The sequence below is a fragment of the Nestor notabilis genome, unplaced genomic scaffold (assembly GCF_000696875.1).
Source record: "Nestor notabilis isolate BGI_N333 unplaced genomic scaffold, ASM69687v1 scaffold23531, whole genome shotgun sequence".
In the NCBI taxonomy this organism is placed as follows: domain Eukaryota; kingdom Metazoa; phylum Chordata; class Aves; order Psittaciformes; family Psittacidae; genus Nestor; species Nestor notabilis.
In genome coordinates this window covers 23413-46989 of record NW_009914579.1, presented here as the reverse complement: position 1 = coordinate 46989, position 23577 = coordinate 23413, and the positions used below count along the sequence as shown (strand labels likewise).

The window sequence follows — 23577 nt, the reverse complement described above, 5'->3', positions numbered from 1 at the left end:
AATTCCCATGCATTTGTTTGGTAGCCTAAGAAGTGCTGTGGCATTAGTACTTCATTTTCTTTCTCTAGTGCCTGTGCTTGATATTTTTCTACCTTCCTGAACATGCTTGGTTTGGGTTTCTCATAAAAAATGGATCAAATATGGTATATAAGACACAAGTCTACCAGTTTTAATTCTCATCTACCACTATTTCCCTAGTGGAACTAAAGCCATGAACAATATTAATTTATTTAAAGAATAATCTATCCATTGGAAAAAACAAGAATACGAAAATCAACTCCAATTTGATACTGTAAATTTCCCAAAGCATAATTATGAGCTTTCCTCCTCTAAACTTGGCATATTCAACTGGAAGAAAGTTAAATATGCATGAAGACTCTAAGAGGATGAGTGAAATTAAAAATTTTAAAGAGTGGTAATATGTGGTAGCTTTTAAAACAGGAATGGAATTCTTCTGATGGAGGCTGGGTATCTTAAGACTGCGTCAGGGAAGCTGAATAAGCTGAATGCATTTAGATTACTGCACAGCATATAGAGGCACTTATTATGCCATGATTCACAGCAAACTTGAATATATCAACAAAATCATAACAATTGTTCAGAGACATAAACAGCAACAAGGGTGAGATAAGTGAGTTGAAGATATTGCTTAAGGCAAAGCATACACTTCAGTTTGCAAGAGGTCATATTTTTCCTCTACTACCCACACTACAAACTTAGCCTTTACCAAGGTATTTCTCCTTCCTTCCTTTCTTCCTTCTTCCATGACACTTGTTAAGAGCCCTACATGGTAAGATGGGGTATTGTAGAATAATGTGACTTTCATATTGTAACAGTGAATATACTATGGCATTATAAATTTAGCTTGGTCTTCAGAGACTTGATTAAATTTGAAAGGACAGCAGCTACAGAAGCAACAGAATTGTTCTTCTCATAAGCAAGCAGATTAAGAATGACAATGAACATGTTTCTACATCATATGCAAAACTCAGAATAGTACAAGGTAGTAAGAAAACAACACGATGGACACACTTAATTAGGCAATATACTTTGAATTTTTTATTTGTACCTGAGTGATTTTACTCTGCACTGAAGACACAATTGCTGAAGAGATTTGGCCATCTTTTTCCTGAGAAACTCCCCTAAAAATAAAGTAAAAATAGAATTAGTAATTCATAGCAAATGTCTAAAAAATGCATTTTACTCATCATGATTTTTATACATATATGAGATACTTTATACAAGTATCTCGTAAGTCAACAGTTCTCCCATTCAACTAGAAGCCACAAGTCAAAGTCAGAGGAGCCACTCATACAATTGATGCAGAGAAGTCTGGACAACAGCATAGGAATTTAACAGGACTGTCCCATATTGCGTAGAAATAATTTAATTATGAATCTTCCACAGACATTACAATTCAAACCACTCTATTAAAATTCTACTTCAAAGAGTTATCCCATTCATTGAGTTTCCAACTTACAACTCGGTTGCAGAATTTTCTGCACCAGTTTTACTGTAAGAGTATACAGAGATATTTATTCTAGTAAGCAAAAGAAATCCAATGTCTTCATTAGACTGATGCACACAGTGCTGTCCTCCCAGTGTCTTCTACTTTTAAGAGGCACACATTACACACACACAGAGCTTCTTGGTTGACACACTCACAGTCAAGAAACATCAGCACAGTCAAAGAGCGTATTACCTGGAGCGTTCCTGGCTGGATTCCCTGCTCTCCACAGGAGAGACACTAGTTGAATGTACAGAATTTTTGTGTGTGGATGGTTTGCCTGGTGACATGGATGGTGAAGGAGACCTAGCTTTGGACTTGGTACGTGATCTAGACCGCCTCTTCTTCTTCTTTTCATGGGGACTTCTGTAAGAAGAGAATATTCTATTGAAGGATACTTAAAGCAGTAGTACACTAGCTCTGCTGAAGTTACTTATCACCCTTCTAAAAGCTTATGTAACCCTTCTCCACAGAATACTTCTCATGCATTCAGCAAGCATTAGTTTTACCTCAATAATCCTATGGTTGTGCAAAATACTTTCTCAGAAGCTCTTTTTAATGTATTACATTAGGCAACTACTAACACCTGAGGCTCTCACTTGGAATGTTGCTTCATGGGTACACAGGAATTACTGGACAATATTTGGTAATTTGAAGGACGACAATGAAAAATCTTTCATTGGAGATTTGCAGAATAACTTTGCTAGAGGGAAGTCCCTTCCCAAACAACATCAGACACTTAAAATATAATGAGAAATGTAAGAATTTATATCCCTTATAATTTTCCTAGCTCATAAGTGAACAAACCATGGAATCATAACTATGCAAAAGATATACAAAGCAAATCCATGGTTTGTTTGTTAAAAGAAATGGCCCCCTTGTGACCCAACCTAATGCAACTGACGGCAGGCTCAAACTTATAAACAACATCTTGTATGCCACTCAAACAAACCTGGACCTAGCAACACGTGTTAAGTGCAAATAGTTTATGAATTGGAAAGTAGATACACAAATGTTTGTCATGATGAGAGTGGAACAAAGGGCTTACGGGTACCTGATGTTTTCATTATTGATAGAAGGGGAAAACAGAGGTAGCCTCCTCATATGCAGTATTAAGCTCAAGGAGAATTCAATTAGCAACATCCTAGAGACAGAACTATCAAAATCTTTATACATTGTTATGAATTTATGGCTGTATAATTACATGCCAATATTGATATTACTGTAATTAGAACTACTGGAGTAATGACTTTATTAGTTAGGCAATACCTCATTGTAGATATATCTCTCTAGCATGCACTGCTAGAAGTCTGTTCAGAAAAATGTTGTTGAAGCTTCTAGAACCTCTTAAAACACTGTAAAACTTTGAGCCATCTTTAAAGTATTGCATTATTGGTTCCTTTATTTTTATTTGGAATTTGCTACTTTAAAAGCAGCTACACTATAACATTAAATTCCCACATTAACACTGTACACCTCTGATGCTTAGAATTTATCATACAAATATCTGGTCTTTATAGAGAATTTAACAATCAAGACTTAAAAGTGCAAAACCTCCTTAAACTATTCTTGCAAAAATAATCATTAAGTGGCAGAAAAACTCCACAGCTCTACTGACCGCTAACATTTTCACAACTATATAAAAAACATCAGTTACAAAGCCAGTTTTTCCTTGGCGAGCAGATTATGTACTGTAATAGTCCAGTTTCTTAAAACATTATAATGTAATCAAGCTGTGAATGTATTTCATACTTAACTCTTGAAAAATCTCCGCAAACGTTCATCATGCAAGAACATTTTGCAGTAATCTTTTTCAGTGTTTTTCATCTCCGATTATGAAGAACAAACAACGTAAGAGCTGAATGAATATGTCCATCAATTTTCTATTTTTAGAACATTCCATTTGCTAAAACTAGGCTTTTTTCTTTAATATCTTTCTAGGCACAAAAGGTAGCATCAAAGACCTATGCATATTCTCTCTGGAATGTAATTCACTGCAGTCAGATTAAAACACTCATTTACACTGGACTTCTTTTTGAAGTGACTGTGATAGCAAATGAGGTATATGGTAAGTAGAACAAAAGACAATTGTTATATTTATTCTGAAGCACACCTCATTCTACAAGCAGTGAGACAGTAATTCCCAAACAAGACAAAGCATAGCTTTCTAGTTCTTAAACATTTTCTTCTGGAAATATACCTAAAGGTTTACAAGCAATGCTAGATACTCAGCACCATGACTGACATCACATTAATGCCCTGAGCAAGTTTACAACACTGAAGTATTCAGGAATTCTAACTTTCAGTCCTCTTGACAGTACTGGATTCTAAAGTTTGCCTACTACTTAGTGTAACAATGGTTAATAAAACCCACTCAGCTGACTGCTGCTATGCAAGACTGAAATCTGCTCTCAGCCACCAGGCAAAATATCCACTGCTTACTCATAGAAAGGCCAAGTAAACTAATCAGCTTTTAATAGACCTTGAACCCAACCTCTGCTTCCATTACACCATTGTGAAGAATCTATTCCATAACTGAACAGGTCCATCACTCATCCACATTTCTACATAAAAAATTAACATGCCAGTCCCGAGAGGGCTGAAATAGAAGGTTTTCTGAAATCAGAGCTGCGAAATATTCTCATCTGTGTGTAACTACAACATCCTTTCTTCAGTCCACAATTTTTTGCACTTACTGCCATATTTTGTTGTGAAGTGTAGGCCTAACAGAAGTTTGCCATTTCCACTTACATTAACTTAAATAAGCTTTCCATTTATATAAACAATTTTCACTTTATACAAATACATATTGTTTAAGGAAGAACCTAGTTTGTTTCACAATTAAGATCATAATTTACCATTAGTGGCATAACTGCCTTGAAAATAGCTCAGGGCTGTGAAAAAATTCTTGTGTGTGTTTACAGGAAGAAAAACATTTTAAGCTTCTGTATGTTTTCTGCTTAACCAAATTTGCATGCTGAATTCCACAGAAGCCTCCATTATCTCAAGTTGATGAACATGAAAAACGGAATCAGTTGAAGTATACTGATGAAGCTCTCAATTATGCATACCACACATCAATTAATTAGAAACTGTCAAGACATGGAAAGTTACCTCAGGAAACAATAGACATTTTTAAATAATTGTAACGTTGAAAGTGATCTCTTTGCTTCCTATTCCACAAGAGATAAGGAGAAACAGGTTAAGACTTAATCTTCACCAATTAGAAGGAAAATTCTGTATGCTCAGTTTAGTAATTCAGTGTGTAGGGTTTTGTGTACACTTTAGGTGTACATATACAAGCATGAAAAATTGTCCCTTCCTTGCATGTTGAAGGCATAATATGCCACAAAATATTAGAGACACAAAACATTTCAAAGCCTTCTGGGCACACACTTTGCACACAGTTATCTTCTGCAACTGATGAGCCTAAATAATGTTTGGTATGCCATTCTGATTACAATAGGTTCAGAGAGACTATACACAAGGTGCTCTCAAAAAAAGAGAGCACCTCTTGATCCGTTTCACATTCCACTCTCAGTAAAATAATTGCTAAATGTAAAGCATACCCTTTGCTAAACTGGAGTTTCCCCTTATTTGTGCAGATATGACGAGATGCCAAGCAATGCCAGTAGGAATAACGTAATACCACTATATGACCTCTGCACAGAGGCCATTTGGTTTGCATAGGCAGAGCATGAGAAAATAAGTCAAAAAGAAGGAAATACGAGAACTCAAAATATGAACTCTCACAGCTAGGAGATAGTAGCATATCAGCATTCACTGACTGGGTTGTACATAGAGTGTTCAAACATATGCAAGAATGGGAGAAGGACAGTGAGAGCTTCTATTATTCTTTTTTTTCCTCCCCAGAAACATTTGCTTATCAAAACAAAGCCCAGAACATAAAGAAATGTTAAGTCCTACCTAGAGAGTTCACAACACATCAGGCAATGTTCATGGCCTCTTACGATGCCAGGACATAACCTCCTGGATCCAGGACCAGGCATACTTACTTGGAACGTGGACGTTTCCTGCTGTTTCCAGGACTGTTACTAATGCGATAGGCTGTGGGAACACTTCTTTCATCTCTCCGCCTCTCTGGTGTGTGAGCCCTTCTCCTGGGTGACCTTGATCGTGACCTGAGCAGGAAAAAAAAATACAGAAGTTTGCTTTCTGTTACTTCTTTCACTACTTCTATTTCAGTGGAATTGCGCTGTCAGCAATTGCAAATAGAATACCTTTTAAATGCCTATTTTGTATCAACATGGGGTATTTAGTGTCCAAGACTTGTCAGCTGCATAAAAATTTCTCACCCGTTCAGGACATTTGGGATGTAGTTATCCATTGCTTTTCACTCCCAATGGGAGTGGGGGAAACATTTTTTGCTACAGCAAAAGCATTTGTTTTTTGCTACTGTGTACTAATGTCAACTTCTGCATTAGAAAGTGGAAAAGTTTTACTTTAGCCCTGTCACCTTTTGAGGCAACAGGATTTACTAACATTGGTATGCAGAAGTCCAATTTGGCTCAAAGCCTGAGACTGTCAGGCCTGACCCTGTCTTTTCAAATTAGTGGTATGTTTTTAGAACTGCTGAATCACGGAGATAAATACAAGTTTTTGTTTTCAGCACATCTCCACCACTGACAAGTCCAGGAAATTTTATCCCAGATGGTGTAGAATGATCCTAGCACAGCCAATATTTTCACTTGTGCAAGTGACCAACAACCCATGATCGGTGTTGTTTGGCACTAGCAATTTGACTTGAAATACTTTTCCTAGAAAAGTGAGAGAAAGAGATCAAGAGAGGAAAGAATAAAGCATGCCCAGTTAAGATCAGAGATCAACTTAAGCGCTTAACTCCTTTTCTCTACAATTTGGCATTAAGTGGATGTGCAAGTAAAATCTAAGTATTTCTTAACAAAATAAATGGAGTGAGAAAAGTCCTGACAGATGTAAGGGAGGGGGGGATGGTGAAGGGGGTGATTCAGGGACCCAGCTTGGAATAAAGAAAAAAAAACAACAACCCAACCCCAAATCCACCCAAAATTCCTGACAGTTAGTTTTGTTCTCACTAAAATATATAGTTCTAATAATTTTACTTCTATTTGCTTACTTATTTTAAAGTCTTTCTTATTTATTTACTATAGGTATGTCATTCCATGTATACCAAGCACTGATGTTCTTGAAAATACCTAATTTGCTGGGACTAAAAGACAAGTCATTTGTGAAATCACTGCTCTTCTGCGGACTCACACCATATATATAATATATATACATACACACACTCCTGAGCCATTTCTCTTACACCTACAACAAAAGAGATCAACTGAAAATGAAAGAAATTAATCACAATGACAGTTAAAGTGTTGCAAATTAACTGCTTTGTCACTTAGAAATCTGATCTTTACCAGGCCATTCAGAAGGATTAAAAAGGAAAAAAAACCAACAGATGATAAAGTTTGGGGTCAGTCAGACACCTTGACATTTTACCAGGATTTCCCTCAAAAGAGCTCCAGCAGTCAAATCTTTTCGCTGTCGAAGTTGCCTGATAATTTTCCCGCTCTGTTGCTGCTGCCATTGATGAGCTGCTCAGAGTTGGCTCCATGCTCAGTGTCCCTGTGGATGCTGTGAGTCTGTGATACGGAGGCACACACTTCACATTGAGAATAAAATGTCCTAGTTTTGGTATTAACTAGAATCCTGAAAAGGCTCAGTCCCTTAACCAAAAGCTGAACGTTAGTGAAACATGCCTATATGGACCAGCCTAAAAAAAGTCCAATCAGAAAGAAAAAATCATTAGCTTCATTTTTATGAACTGAAGTTTGTGGTTCTACAACATCACCAAATGTTAAGAACTTTGGCCATTAGGTTCAAACAATTAAAAACAGCTTAAACAGTTTTACCGCAATACATCAATTATTGCTTTCATTAGACTGTTATTTCAGAAGGCACTCTATTCCTTTTAAAGCCAATATCACTTCTGTTTAGTAGGGTCCCAACAGTTCAAGGGGTTACAAAGCTTGGCATGTCTCATTACAAAACAGGAATTAAAACTAAGTGAATGGACACTGCCTCAGCAATAAGAAAATCAGTTTGGAAGGAGAAAAAAAAAAAAAAACTCAACCAACCTTTTTTTACCAACCCCAGCTATTTCCAAGTCTCCTAAGCTAACACTGAGGCAAAGTCACACACAAACACACACACGTACTCTATCCAAACTTACTGACAAGTAACCAGTTAGTAAAGTATGCAACTACTAAGTACTCTGTATAACTCGTCAACTGGATAAATTCTGTGGCTTACTACTGCTCCATTACTAGACAGTATAAAGAAAAAGAGTATCAAAGAGAAGTTTAGATGTTCCATCTCAACCAAGTTTCATTTAACTAGTTCACTATGTAACGAGTGCTTCTGCTTCTCCTCCTTTCCTTTTACACACACAAACAAGCCACACTCACACATACAAATAAATCATTAGCTTAGATCATGTAGTACAGAGATCTACTGGTAGTTCAGATGAACATAATTCTTTGCATTTACTGCCAGCCAACTGTGAAACCTCACTTCTCAGCTAGAACCGCATAACTGAAGACTCCAGTGACCAACAACCTACACTTCTTCAAAGAGCACCACTCTAAGGTACATTTCACATCAAACTTTTTAATGGTGCTTTGAAATCAATTAGGAAAAAAGACACCGATGAAGCACTTACTAGAGGTACCAAAGACTGCTTGCCTTCCAAAACAGATTTAACAAATGTGCCCTATCTTTGACACTGAGTACTTATCTGTAATAACTATCTCTTTGGGACTAACAGCTCCAAAGCAATCCAGGCTGCAACACCTTACAGCTCTTCTGGGCATGGTTTACTGTTTCCATGACTTTTCTTAAACTTTAATCTGTCATGTTGCTCTAGAATTAAAACTGCACAATGCTAGGAGCTTTATGGGACTAGCTTTGGCACAGAAACTTTGCTCCAGAAAATAACATGCAGTTATACAGAGAATTGCTGTTAGCACACCACATGCTCCAATTAAAACAGTGTATCTGCGCTCCTCATGTAGCTGCAGTGTTTTAAACTTCTTGCTGCAAAACAGGTTTGGCTGTGCTACCCAGAAGCACGCTTTAAATCAACTTTGTGTTATTGGAACAGAATTTTTCAACTTTAATACTACTAAAGAGGCATTAGAAAGAATTAAAAAAAAAAAAAAAAAGAAACAGTACAAAAATTGCATCTTACCACAAAAGACTATTTTTAAATGAAGCAGAGCCTCTAGACCTCTAATAATACAAAAATAAATGATAAACAACTGGTATAAAATGGTATACAGACAAGTATATTGCAAAGTTCATCTGTAGGATTTCTAAGCACAATAAGCATTTTGGAGAAAAGATAATGTTAGGATACACAATCCAAAAAGAGCTTGAAAAGAATACTGAACATCCCCTGAATAAAGAGCAAAGAAAGTTACTGCAAATTTCTATGTTTAACTTCACTTCCCACATCTCATTCTCTATTAACTTGTCATGGCAAGTTCTATGGTAAAGGTGATTTTTAATCTTACTTTTTAAAAGAACTTATACTATTAAGTAGTAACTACTCAAAGACCTTTCAAACAGAAGTTCTACTAATGTTTATATGGAAACCTCACAAAATCTAACGCTTCAAGACAGTTCCCCAAATACAGGGTATGTGTTGAGTGGTCATTATTACAATTCAGAGATAATTCATTATCATCTGAATGCAATATAGGCTAATGAAAAATTATGAAATAAGCGTAACTCCTCTTTTGGCTGTCACAGTTCATTTAAATATAATAGTTTAAATAACTTCAAATCCAAAATACTTATCTTCACTATGCAGATACTTCAAAGCTAATAAGCTACTCTAATAAAGTTACAAAAGTTTCTTTATTAACAAAAAGATCCTGTTTTCATTAACAGGAACTGGAGCAGTAAGTACTACAGAAATGGAAAATCCCCTTTTTTTTTTTGCAGTCCACTCTTGAGGTAAAATGAAGCAGCAATAATCACTTTATACTGAGATTTGTAGGTTTGAATATATATTTTGAACAGAACAAAATAAGGCAACAAAATCCCAAACATACAACATCAGACTGAGATACCCAAATAAAGCAGTTGCACTGGAACATCCCTATTTTGAGTAATTTAGTATCAATGTCCACACAATAAAGACTATCTCTTATCACTATTCATTTAATACCTGATGAACATATTGACCTCTACAAATAGTTTACACTTTATCCCAGGAGGGTATGTCCTTTTACATAACCATTCAATAGTAAACTGCAACATCCAATATTCTGGGAATCTAGAGAAAAAAAACTGGTTTAGCTGAAGCACTGGGGAAACTGAAGAGGAAAGAGATGTGAAAGGTATCATGTTTTGAATGAGACAAGACAATGCATGGAAATCATTTTCACTGAATCCACAATAAATATACAAATACATAGAAAAAAGAAAGTAAACCAGTCACATCTTCTAGCTAGGCAACAACATGTACCTTTTTTGGCAACTACTAAGACAAGGCATTATTTTTGTCTAAACATACATGAGACAGAACACATCCATATCTGACTGGGTTATGAATCAGTCTCCCACTCTTGACCACGCTACAAATTTTCTGGTTTCAAGAGCAAGAGCTTTAATTTTGGAAACACAGTGAGTATGTTAAGGCGTAGCAAACACCTTCAATAAAACAAGTCTTCAATGATCACCATTTCTTGTACAGTGTGAGACCACGTGGACCCTAATTAGAAAGTCAGGGCTAGAAAAGACCTCAAGAAATAAAGACTATTCAATATTCTCCAAACTATAATTCTCGATACAGAAATTTCCCACAATGGAGAGTGTTCCAATCTGTATTAACTGCCTTTACCACTGAGACACTATGAAAAGCTTTCTAGTCTCTCTGTTAGCCATTTAAATCCATTACTTATTGTCCAAACTCCAAGAACTGAAGAAGAATGTTCATTTCCCTCTTTTTTGGCATAGATGAAGATTTATTTCATCTTCCTTCAGTCTTTCCAAATAGTCATTCCAACTCTCTCAATTCTGAAAATTCTTGATGATTCCCTCTAAACATCCTCCAGCTGGTCTAATTCCTTCTAAAGGACGCACAAAACTGGACACAGTACTCTAGCTGAGGCCAAACAGAACAACATCTTCCAGATGAGGAGACATTCGATGCATCCCGCCTTAGACTTGATTGTCTTTACTGACTACATTAAACCAATACAGTCACTGTATTAAGTATCAGTTGCTGGAGAAAAATATTCATTGCAGTTGAATTATACGAGGTCCTTAGTCAGAAGTTTAGATTTAGCCATGTTCTTGTGAAATGCTATAGAGAGGAAGGTACATTCAAATTTCTAACAGGTCTCCCACCTAATATAACTGCCTCTAATTGAATTTCTTAATGCCTGCAGAAAGCTTAAAGGGAACAGGCACCCATTCAGCACTGATGATACTATCTTAAGTTCCCAGAACCAAAGGGTTTCTGAATGGGAAAGACACCCTCCAGATACCTTCATTTCAACCAGCAGTCTCAGAACACAAAGACAGGCTGAATGGAAAGCCCTTTCCCATTCAGCTCTAACTTTTGTGAAGTTTTAAAATGTGCCAAATACATGCAAGACTTGGTGAGTTTTTCCGAAACAATTTTAAAACTCAGCTACCCAGCATGAAGCTTATTGGACTTCTCAGGTTATAGAATTCAACATCTGATCGAGGAAACATGCAACCAGATTTAACCACGTGCTGTGTTGATTCACAATGTCAAGGCTTTTATGTGTCTCTTATTTGATTTGTGCTAAGAGGCACATTCAAGGTGACACATTAAGATTAGCTCCAGTTGATTAACTGTTCTTGGGGATTTTTGTGTACTTTTTTCCACCAGCTGGCCACCAAAAAAACCCAAAACCCAAACCCATCAAAACATAATGAGACTATCCACTGTGTATGTGGTGGACTTCAGAAGACTGTTGTCTTTTCACCAGCAGAACCAAATGTATACAAGTTGGTGGAAATACTCAAGCCTCTAAAGGACCATATATCTTATCTCCCTGAAGTCACTGAAGACATACCACGGTATGTATCAATCTGAACTTGCAAGTTCCCGTTAACCTGGTCACTCATGCAACATGCAGGATTATCTTTATCCTGTCAAGTCACATACCCAGGTATTGGTAAGGATCTTCTCAGGTGATTCTTTGTCTTTTTCAAGGTACCACAGAAGAGTACTACTAGGGTTGTTTTGTGGGTTTTTTTTGCATTAAGATGATGTTTCTCTTTCCTTTTACCATGTATCAGTAAAATCATGGAAAAATATATGCAATATAGCTTAGATGAAGAGACATGGGAGGTTCAAGTGAAAACACGGCTTGACAGGGAGTTGAGCAGATGAGTGATTCACCTGAGGAGACTTTTTTCCAAGGTATCCTTAACTCTGAGAAGACTTACATTCATTACTTAAACAAGGAAAGCATCACTCAACGTCATTCCCTTTACACAGTGGTAAGAAAAGGGATGACACACAGTGCTTTGGAATGTGCTTTGTAACACAGAGCATCTATTGTCAAAGGCAGTCAAATAAGCGGCACAACCGCCTGATCCTTTCAGCCGAAGTTATGTTCATTTAATTCACTGCATCTCTGAACAGCAGAGATGTCTTCTGCAACAGGATTGTATTTAACCTTAAAATAAGAAGTTGTAATGTGTTAACATCTGCTTATATTAATGTAGTTAGAAACTTCGTCAACAAACAAAAAATGCACAAGAACAGATGGAAGTTCTGTCACACCGCCATAAAGAGCTAGAAGCTGTTTTTCAGGAAGAAGCGTATGTCCTAGGCATGGCCACAAAGATAAAGGAATGTATGATTTTGCCTACATCACGTACATATATAACTGTGGTAGTATTTATATACACAACTCATTTGAACAAGTTACTTAAACACTGCTCTGCAGCATGATCCAGAGAATACAACCTCAAGAATAAGCCCCTTCCTACTGACCACAGTAATTGCTATGTAGCAGGGATTCAGATACGACAAATTTTACAGACAATAAACTTTAAGTTGCCTAGACCCAAATGTCTTAGACGTAATTAACAGTATTAATGTAATACAATATATATCGTTTTATAGCTGGGCAATTAATATCGTGCATTTAATCTCAGTAACGATTAAATACAGAGTTAAATGCACTGGGCTACATTCATTCTATGGTCTCCCTTCCTCATAAACTCTGTTTTCACCCTTGGATTCTTGTCATATATCTCCAGCCATTCATCCATCATTTTTTCACATGCTGCCCAAATGCTTGTTTTCCTTCCAAACTTTGCTGTTCAACCACACAGTTCTCTCTCTCTATTTTTTACTTTAATATTGTCTGGTTACTTTACTCCAGCAAAAGCCACAGACTTATTAGCAAGTTCTCTTCCTGCTGTAATTGCATTCCTACACATTATTGCCAGGTATTTCACAAACCAGCGTGAAAAAGCATTTACTGGTACAATTTTCACACTATGTAATTAGAAATCAATGACTCATTATCTCATTAAAACTATTTTCAAAGACCTTCCACATTTGATGATATTTATATACTGTCTTCAAGGTGACTATACTCTTTGTAATGGGTATGAAGACACATAAATAATGGAAGAAGTGCAAAAAATTAGTGTTAGCCCACAGAGAACTTGAAAGAATATGTTTGGTTTCCAAACCCACCTTGAATGCCTGACAGTTCTATAGGCAGTGGGAAGTGAGTGCTTTGCTTTTGAATGTGATCTAGATCTGGACTTAGACGATGAATGATACTTGAATGGTGACCGAGATCTTGTCCGAGATCTTTTCTTGTGTTTTTTTCTTTTCTTTTCTTTTTCTTCATCCCTAGGAAGATCTTTGCTTTTGCTTGAAGGCCTTTCTGCTTGTTTAACCTCAAAGGTGGGTAAAGTTCTGACTGCAGTCACAGGACATGGTATACTGTTGACACTCTGAAATCAGAGGAAAACAAAGAACAGTGTTCAGTTTTCAAAGTTACACATATATTTTTAATCTGAGAAAGTCCTGTAAGTGTCGACAATACGTAAGCATCTCTAGTCCTTTACACAGGGGTTACATCTACTCCTGTGCATGCCACATAAATGCAAGTTCTAGCAAAGAAACAAAAGATATCCCACTCAGTAGTCTTGCCAATATCCAGTAGTTTTTTGCAGAAACGTTGGATAACGAGTACAACAGCAAGGAAAATAATAACTAAACAATCCCCTTATATTTTTTGACTCATGAAAGTGAGAAACACATCCATCTTAAGAACATAGTTGTTAAATCAATAACAATCTAACCTCCCACGGATGCTTTAAAACCTCACAATGCTGCAGCAGTATCACGTAACGTGTGCGTAAGTAAGGCTCATGCCTTCTGAAACATGCGGCTAGTAGTATTTAATGGAGGCTTATACAGTTCCCCAAAGATACATATGCAAGGTGTGACATGCATGCTGAGACTGTCAGCTTAACTAGGACATAGTTCTAAAGTTTTCACCTTCAGTTTGTGGAAGAAATGTCTTCTAAAAATGGGTACTATCAGATATATTTTCATGTATTTATCTTTTTTATTTAAAAAGGCTAAACCTGAAAATACAATCAGAACCTACTGACATTCAAAGTTAAGTTTTCATGTCACTGTCATGCCTGAACTGTGCCATTCAGATGACAACCTCAAGGAAAACAGCAAACTTAATTCATGCTCATACAAATTGTTTCTGCACTTGCCAAAGTAAGTATTTTGAATGTAAAGGTTTGGGAAGAATTCAAATCCAGGTCCATGCACAATTCATGCTCAGTAATTCTGACTGCAGTCAGTTAAGCAAAACATACCATACTCCAAAGCATTTTCAAATTACCAGCTTTTACCGGAGAGAATTCTGCTCAATGCCTTGTTTAGAACAATTCAAGTCAGGTACTACAGATATGCTCCTCATTTCCAAGCCTGTCATTCCCCCAGCTGCCATTTCAAGGCAACTGGAGAAATCAGTTTCTCTCTGTCATAATTTCTGCTCCACCTGTCTGACATTTTCACCGTTTGATATGAGGATGCTTAGTGTGATCAGAATAAGAAGTGATGCACTAAAACCTGAAATAACCAAATTAGGAACAGGTGATCTTTTCTTTTCCTTTTACCCTTCTACTGTGAATATGTCAAGGCAATAATTGACCACATTTGACTAGTTAGAAATCCACCTTCGCTGCAAGTTAAGAGAGCCATGACACTTTTCTGAGCTTTAACTGGTAACTGCTATCACAGTATTTACAAAAACAGAAACAAAGCACTACTAAAGCAGTTTACTTCAGGGATTATAAACACTTTAGAGCACGATCATTTGAGTAACTGGTTTACCAGAGGCCCATTTCCAGTTTCACTAACTTCACGATCCATGTGTAATCTGGATGCCTCATTTTCAAACCTCAATTTCCTAAGAGACCAGTGCAGCTGATTCTTGTTCCTTGACAATGTTATTCATCTCTTAATACAATACCCTAGTTTTCTCTTTGAACACTACTGAATATGCAATAGACCAGTTTGCCTTGAAGTAGACATCTCTAATAGCTTGAAACAAAATAGCTGTAGGCAAAGTAAAGTCAAGAGGAAAACAAGAGGGAAGAAAAAAAACCCAATGGTTTTCAGTGCCCAAGTTCATTTGGCCACATAAAACAGAAGTTATCATACCACTGCCAGAAAGGAAGATAACAAATGAATGACACGTTTACTTTCAGCTCACACATGGAGATTCTCCCAGCAATCAGAACAAAGGACCCTACCATGCTAATCCCCCCTGTGTATCCACCAAAAGCACTGGATGCTGAACCCACGATCTCTCCTTAACTGTCAGGATGCTTACAGATGCTGACAGCACTGTCCAGATATCCCCAAGAAAAGCACAGCTGCAGGCTGGCTGGCTGTAAATTCAGACTCCACTGCTTCACTTTACCAATGAACCAGGTTTGTAAAGCCATGCAGAAGTAACTTCATCTATGTCCAGGTGAGCATGTAGGTTCTGGAGTGAGAGACAACAGCTACCACGCAGGGAGAAGTCACACACCCATCCAAACCTACTCAATACACCACTGAGCCCAGGAGCTCAGGTGAGAGTTATCAGGTTGCAACTGACCAACTGTGAACAAACATGCTGATTCCTTGTCATGGTTTAAGGACATTCCTTTGGCGACAACGCTAGTTGCCTTCAAGAAAAACAATCATCACCAAAATGATCCACCACCAAAGCACAACACAGAGCTCAGTGAAGGAATTTTAACATCAGGAAGTTGCCAAGCCACAGAGAAACTTCCAGGTGTACAAATAATGCTGCTGAATACAAATATTTGGGAAAAAATAAATTTGTTTCACTGTCTGGCAAACAGAAGCAGCTGTCAGTGGTTTGTGTTTCACTAGCGAAAGCTGATGTAGGTAAGTCAAGGGAACAGGAATTAAATTGGAGGCATGAATGTGGGGTGAGAGGGGGGAATAAAAGATAAAAAAAATGAAAGCAAACAGAGATACTGGGAGATTACTGAGCATTTCCAAAAGGCAGAAAGACTCTGTCTTCCTGACCAGGTTCTGCAAATCTGCAGGCCAGTAGGGACACATTTTTGGAAAGCAATGCAACAAACTGTTTACCTGCTGGATTTTATTATGCATCTCAAGGGATGAGAGATTTAAATATTTTGAGGGCTCTTCTAAGAAGTTACACTGCAAACATTCAGATAGCATTCATTGAATCACACTTCTTCGTCCACTTCTAGGTAACAGCACATTTTTTTGGCCCTTATTAAATGCTACTTTGTCACACAATTTCACTGGCAGAGCTGCTCTCTAGCATTTTGCTTGCATGACTAAAGCAAATCTGGTTAAAATAATGCTTCCTACAGTAAACACTTGGTATAAAAAATGTTTCAGAGATACCTTTTTGGAAAACAAAGATGATTCAACAATACTTGTGTAGCAGGAATTGGTTAGGAAAGAGCTCCGTGTCAGGAAGAATTTATAGTTATATGAGAACAGAAATGAGCACTTCAATTCATTACAAGGCATTTGCATATTTGTGGTATTCATAAGAGCAGAACACATAGAAGTTATTCTGGGGTTATACTTAATCAATACACAAAGCCAGGACTTGAAGTGAACCAAAAGATGCTTACTGCAATAGAACAAAACACTAGCATTGTTTCTGGTACAAATAAAATCTACTGGTAAAGAACATGATCGATAATGGTACTAATGCTTTTACAACTGGCTAATATTTCTTTCGTTCTGAACAGCTGAGTTTTGCAGAACTTGAATCCTGTGTTAGATCAAAATTGGACAGAGTGAAGAATGTCAGAACTGTGAAGAGTTAATCAACACATCTTTTACTTCATTAAAATCTGCAAATACTCCAGATTCTTTTCTACCACTGTAAGTTTCTTATCACAGGTTCCTTAAAGCTTATGGAGAAGTGTTCTCTGGCTGAGAATTAATAAGCAATGCTCTATCAGGAATGGAAATGTACGACTGCTCTGTGCATGAAAGCAAGCAGTTACTGCTTTGAGAAGAGTTTGTCAGTCCTAACCTCCATAAATTGGCCCAAAATGATTAAACAGAAGTGCTGAAAATATTTCCTATAGAGTAAGTTCCTATATAACAAATGCAATACTCAAAGACTTAACAGTTTCATCAGGGTTTAGCTGTTGCACTGAAACACAGCTATTAGCAGTACACAAACTGCAGTAAATTCTTCAAAACCAGAGAGAAGTTTGCATTCTCACTTTTGAAGGGCCAACAGTAGAGACATTAGTGGCTGTGAATCTGTTTGCTATATGGATCCATATACCTTTGTATCTTGAGTACTTTGAAGACTAAAAACCAATGCATAGAACATTCTTAGCACCCTCATCTATCTTAATTAAGATGGCAGTTCCTGATATTCACCTTTTTTCCTCCTTATTAAATATTCAAGTATTTACATTATGAGGAATACCAGTGAGCTATCCACCCCCAAACACCACATTGGTTTGTGACATTTTGTTTTATGTTATTTGTGCTTTTGAAAAAGCAAGATGAAGGAAACTTAAGAACAAACACGCGCCCCCTTCCATGCTAAACAGAAGGTACAGAGAACTATATTCTAAAAAAAGTAAAGTAAGAAATAAATTGCCCTGAAATATTCTAAAGCATTTCTTCTTTAAATACTTATTGAATGGTTTTCATTAGACAATTACATTTTCCTCACAAATTAACATTAAGAAAATATGCAAATATAAAATTCCATTATACATTATTATTCCAGAGGGATGCAGCAATATTTACAGTCCACTGCTAAAAAACTAGGATAAATTACAGCTGTGAGAGTGAAAGACGTACACCACCTATAGCTGTTGATAAGCCTGTTATGCTTGGCAAAACTTGAATAGCATCTCATTTTTAAACATGGCACACTTCTATTTCACTTGTAAACAGACTGCTTTCCACAGAGAAAAATGAATTGTTATATATAGGACAAAAGTAAGTACAAACTATCTAAAGAAACAAACAATAAAACAGGACTTCAAAACAGGGAAGATGAAAAAGCCAAAATAAGTGAAGTTTTGCTTTGGACTATAGAATCTTTATATTCTACAGTGCACAATAGTAGGTAACATTTGGAACAAGCCATTAAAAGACAGTTACTTTCAAATCATGTGCTTGTCTGCTTTTGCAGCATTATGATTGCGGATTTCTCTCCTTGTTTAAATCAGATATTAAGGTTTATATAGGTAACAGTTTGGGCATAACCAATTGTCCTTTACATGCATAGCAAAGTACCATCACCCCTAAAGCATTTCTGACAGAGGCTAAAATATGAGAGATGAGCAGAATAATGGGTATTAGAAACCCATCAGACACACTGTTAGTTAAATCATGCCGCGTAGACAAAAATTGAACTGTATTATGGTTGCAGAACACTTGTCACTACATCAAGCAACTCCTCTGAAGAAGTTGAACAGACTGTGCCTTGACTGGCCAGTCAACACTGCTGGCCCCTTCTCCCATTTCTGTCAGGTATTACCACTAGATTCTGGGAGACACTTTAATTTAATGGTCACCTACAACCACTTTCTTTGACAAGGAATGCAGGTCTGCAGGCCTTCCTTTGACAGGGACAGCAGGGAGGAGACTTCACCTACACAAATGATACTTATCAAAACTTTTTGCTGGAAGCAATGATTTTGCAGCTTAGATTTTCCCTTTGTGAGACTCCTGCAACCTGCTACCTACAGAACCATTCTATGATTATCATGCACTTGATGCGTTAAACACATTAAGCAAGTGTTGACCAGCAAGACATTGAACCATGCCAATTTTCTTCTTGGCTAGTTCTGATGGAGGCTTGGCTGCACACAGATGGAGAAACATGGCTCCCTAACAGATTCGTTTCCTTTCTCTTTTCAACCTTTTGCTCTCAGATGCACCTAAGAACAACACTGCTCAGATGGACAGGGTTGGGGATAACTAAAAGATCTGAACTGGCACATTTGCAGACAAGTAACATTTTAACCCCTGAGAAAGGTGGCAAAAATGTGACATGCCAACAATACCAAGTGTACCATACTAAGGTCAACTACCAAGTGTGACACTTGTATTCAGAATTCAACTTGTGCCAATAACCAATGATATGCTGAAAAAAACCACCAATAAACAACCCCACTCTCCAAACCAAACCCAAACATAACATGAGCTGTCCCAGTATCTGGTCTACTTAATCCAGCTTTTGGTAAATATATATAGGAATGTGCAAAATTAGCCTTTATTCTACTTATATATAGGTATATATAAATCTCTTTTTTCCATTTTAGATTTAATAATTTTGGTATAAGATTTTACTTTTATATTATGAAATACCTTATCTGTTTAAAAATAAAAAGGCACTTTGATGCAGCACTCCAGATAACCAGGTGCACTCCAGCTCTGCAGATCTACAAGAACTGCAGTTGTAAAAACTACAGGTTGTTTGCCATTGTAGGACAAAGAACCTGTGTTCACTGCAGTGATTGCAACTTCTCTTCACTGACACCACCTGACAGATGTACCAGTTGGTGTGATTTTCTTGTTACAAAACTGTCTATGTGAATTATGTATGTAAACGCAAGAAGTGAGATGCCACCCAAGTACTGTTTACCCATATCCTGAAAAAGGGCAGACTTCACAAGCTAAAACATTACTGGAATAGTATCTCTTTTGGAAAGTGAGCTAAGCCACATGCTTTCCAAGTTTTTCCATATTTTCTAAGTTTTGAGGAAATACTATGTATAAAACTGTATGGTTGTAATGCATGCAAGAACAGCAAGAAGCTATTTGTGAAAAGCTGTGCTGCTTCATTGCTCAAGCTAGTTTTTCAACCCTCTGTTCCTCTTGCTTGATTTCACTTTAAGGAAAAGCAGGAAACTGTACAAAAGAAGTAATTCAGCTATAGAAAAAGTAGATCTGACTATTTTTAAGATTCAGCTGAAGACAAAAAGCTGAAAAGCACTATGTTCTGTGGTATTGACTGTCTTTACATACAGTTAGCGGAATCAATTTTGCTCAAAGGTATAATATGTACTCAGTACCAGCATTTCTTTTAAGGAATGCTCGGTATCAGGAAAATCTGACAGAGGTCAGAAAAGCTTTGCTCATTTAATGCATTCCTACATAGTGTGACAAGCAGGTTTTCAGCACGACTGTACATTATGTGTACATACAAATAGCATTACTAGTCTTTACACAGGGAACTATGCATCTCCCATGGCCATTTTCAACTCCTATTCAAGCTTTATCATGCACCTCCGTCATTACTCCACTTCTTGAAACACATTTTGAGCTACAAAAATCATTCCACTATATTAAGTCTGTGACCACTGTGTATCAATCTTTGTTTCCTGGATTCCTCACAGGATGCTCCTTCCCCCAAAATGGGAGATGAAATACATTAAATGACATTTTTGGTGGATTTAAATATTTAATTTTATTTGTTTTCTGTACTTTCCCCATTTAGTTCTACTGACCAAACTGCAAAACTAACTTTACATCTCTCTCTCTCTCAACTCTTCTGATATACATACTTATTTTTTTCAAATTACAGCCACTGCAGTTACCTCTTGTTATTTTTGCAATCAGTGTTTCTAAATGTATCTGTTTCTGAAACATGACTGAAAATAGCTTAGAAAACTCCTATGATGCCTGTTCATTTAGACAGCATGATGCAGATTACTGGATCCTCACTGTGTATAAAACAGAGGTTAACAAATCCACAATATGATTTCACTTGTCTTTCTCAAGTAAAATTTCTTGACTCAAATGGGCTGTTACGAATAGGCAAACGAGGCAAGTAGAGCAAAAGGCAGACCACTCATTGGAACGAACATAGATGGAAGCTTTTCAAATAAGGCAAATGAAGAGATACCCACTTGAAAAACATTCACATTTCAAAATACACTTTTATATGCAAAATCTATATGCATATATCTATATAAACTTATATAAGCGTGTCAATAAGCAAACTACGCTTAGAAGGGATATTACTTCCAAAGACATTATGGCATTTTTGACTGTTCATTAAGACAGTTCTAGCATTTCCAATACAAAACTCAATTTTATTTCAAAAGGAAGGTCACTTCTGTGACATTTAAACATATATTTGAAATTTAACTAAGCCTTTCTATAAAGTAAGTACCCTCCAAACCATTTCTATTGGTAAGAAGTAATGGAACTGGTTACTTTAAAATTCTTAAATACAAACCGGTTTATTGAGAAGTGGGATTAGGGGTGCTTTGTTTGTTGGAAAGTTCACTTGCCTAAAACAAGTTCACCTTAGAGCTTCAGTGAAGTTCAGATGTGAATGAGGACACGCATCTGCTCTTCTGAAAACTCAGCTGTTACTGGTTATTTCAGGTATTCTCTTAAAGAAAAATATCAAAAGAACCTTTGCTTAGAAATATCTATGCCCTTGACAAATCCCCTTGAGAAGGGAAGCAGAACTGTAAGTCTGGGGAATTTTGCATTATCATTGTCTCTTTGCATTCACTCTTCAATGACTGGAAAAAAGTACTGATGTGCCAGTCAGGGAAAAATTGTTAGCAGAGCAATGGGAATCCTAAACAGGACCTCTTCTGGGATGTGACCACACTCAATTCACTTATCTGCTAATGTGTGCTGACATAGATCACTTAAACTGCAGGTATGTCAATTGTCTGTTCCCTTGAAAGCATTTTGAGGGATAATTTTTTCCATCATTTGGAAAAATTAAGAACTGGACAATGAATTACTTGTTAGGTACTGGAATTCTTTCCATGGGAAAGAAAACCATGGAAAGCCACATTGTTAATTCTTGTAACCACACAGTCACAATCAATGTCTGAAACTTTCAACTCAAGTATCTTACTTCATTAGTGCAGCCAGGAGTGATTTACTAGTTTTTCTGGAAGCAACATAATTCCAATACCAGGAAATCAAGGTTCTACTTCCCAACAGTATTTGTATTTGCAATGTGCATGGAAGGTCTAACTGCAGCATATACAGACAAAGGAATTTCAGCCTGGCTTGTGAGGCATCCTGCAACAATACCCCAAATTTCTGGCCCTATTTGGGTTACGTTTCAGGAAGTCTACACCAAATCTCATTCCCACTTTTTACCTACAGCTGTTTAAAGATATTGCAGTGAAGATTTAAGTCTAAGGCAATTGCTGAAAATGGATTTTGGCAGTTTTTCTTCCATTAAGAAAAGAAATTGTCTGGACTTGTTGGAGGTGTCCATACAGGTGCTGGAAAAAGAGACTCCACTGTCTTTTAGCAAGCATGGATCAGATCACACTGGATTAGGATGTGCTTGTGACACTCCTGGAAGTAAAAGTATTGCTTCTTAAGCTAGGACAAGCACTGTACTGGCACAAAGAGTGGCTCAGTGAAAAAGCTGGAACAAGGCGAAAAGAAAAACAGAACAGAAACCAGGTAGGAACAGAGCCTATTCTCCTCTGTGGCTGAAGTTAAGCCATGAGGAACTTAAATGGAAAATATACAATGTAAATGGGAAAGTGATTCTTTGACAGAAAACACAGCTTTGCTGCCAAAAACTGCAGAGGGAAGGAAAAGCTTCAGGACAGTGCTACGATGCACAAACCAATCAATACTTCAAGGATTTTCCTATATAATAAATTCAAATCTCTCATTTAGGCTTTTAAAATTATAGTTATTTCATTGAAATCAGAAATGTTTATGTGAAACACATTATTTCTTACCTATTTTAAAGGGCATTCTTAGTTTCTTAATAGGGAAAAAAGCAAATGTGTGTCTTTGATCAATAGAAGTTTTTAGAGTTTGGTTTTCTATTTCATTACTGAAGTCATCTGGCCCAAGATTCCTCTTTAAACTTGCCTACTCAAAAACTGTAAGTCTTATAAAACTGGTATCTCGAGGCTCTACCCCAAAAGATATTTTTATTATAAATGCTCATCAATAAACTGACTCGTAATAGTTCTGTTCACTGCAGAAGATTACAACTGATTATCAGTTACATCTGCATGATAAATCCTCTTTTTCCTCTTTGTGACAAATTCTAGTAATGTCATGTATGGCTATGAGAAATTAGGTTTTAATTTCCTTTCGAAGCAATAGTGGAAACAGCCAAATGGCAAGAGAACTTATTAGCAATGTTATTGCACTCCTGAAACCTAATAATCATCAATATCCAGGTTACTCTTAGATTTGGCCTAAGAGTGCAATATCATGACAACCTCCTCCTCCTGAAAGAGTCAAACTGACATTACCCTAGTATTATCTATTGTGGTATAATGAAAATGGGTGCAACTGGAAAAGAGAATTACAAGGCAGAAGATGGAAAGCAGTCTGCCCCTGCCGCATGACTATCTCCTTGTAGTTTTCTAGAAAGAAGCAGAGGATTCGAATTTCTATCACAACTATCAGAAATTGCTCTTTGAAAGTACTGCAGGAATACTAATGCTCCAATTTGATGTGCTACAGAAAGATAGTTGCTTCT

At 36.9% G+C, this 23577-nt stretch overlaps 1 protein-coding gene across 2 annotated transcripts in view; it reads right to left on the bottom strand.

Annotated features, from left to right (window-relative positions):
• The window catches only part of SFSWAP (splicing factor, suppressor of white-apricot family), a 48638-nt gene that overhangs the window by 1657 nt on the left and 23404 nt on the right, over nt 1-23577 (bottom strand). Inside the window, exons 14-18 of one of the 2 annotated variants that reach the window (XM_010023721.1) lie at nt 13260-13525; nt 6988-7143; nt 5524-5649; nt 1703-1873; nt 1070-1142 (exon numbers count right to left, since the gene is read on the bottom strand). In XM_010023721.1, coding sequence (XP_010022023.1) covers nt 1070-1142; nt 1703-1873; nt 5524-5649; nt 6988-7143; nt 13260-13525 — 792 coding nt within the window. The remainder of the gene's footprint in view (nt 1-1069; nt 1143-1702; nt 1874-5523; nt 5650-6987; nt 7144-13259; nt 13526-23577) is intronic. The other variant, XM_010023722.1, reaches the window with a different exon arrangement.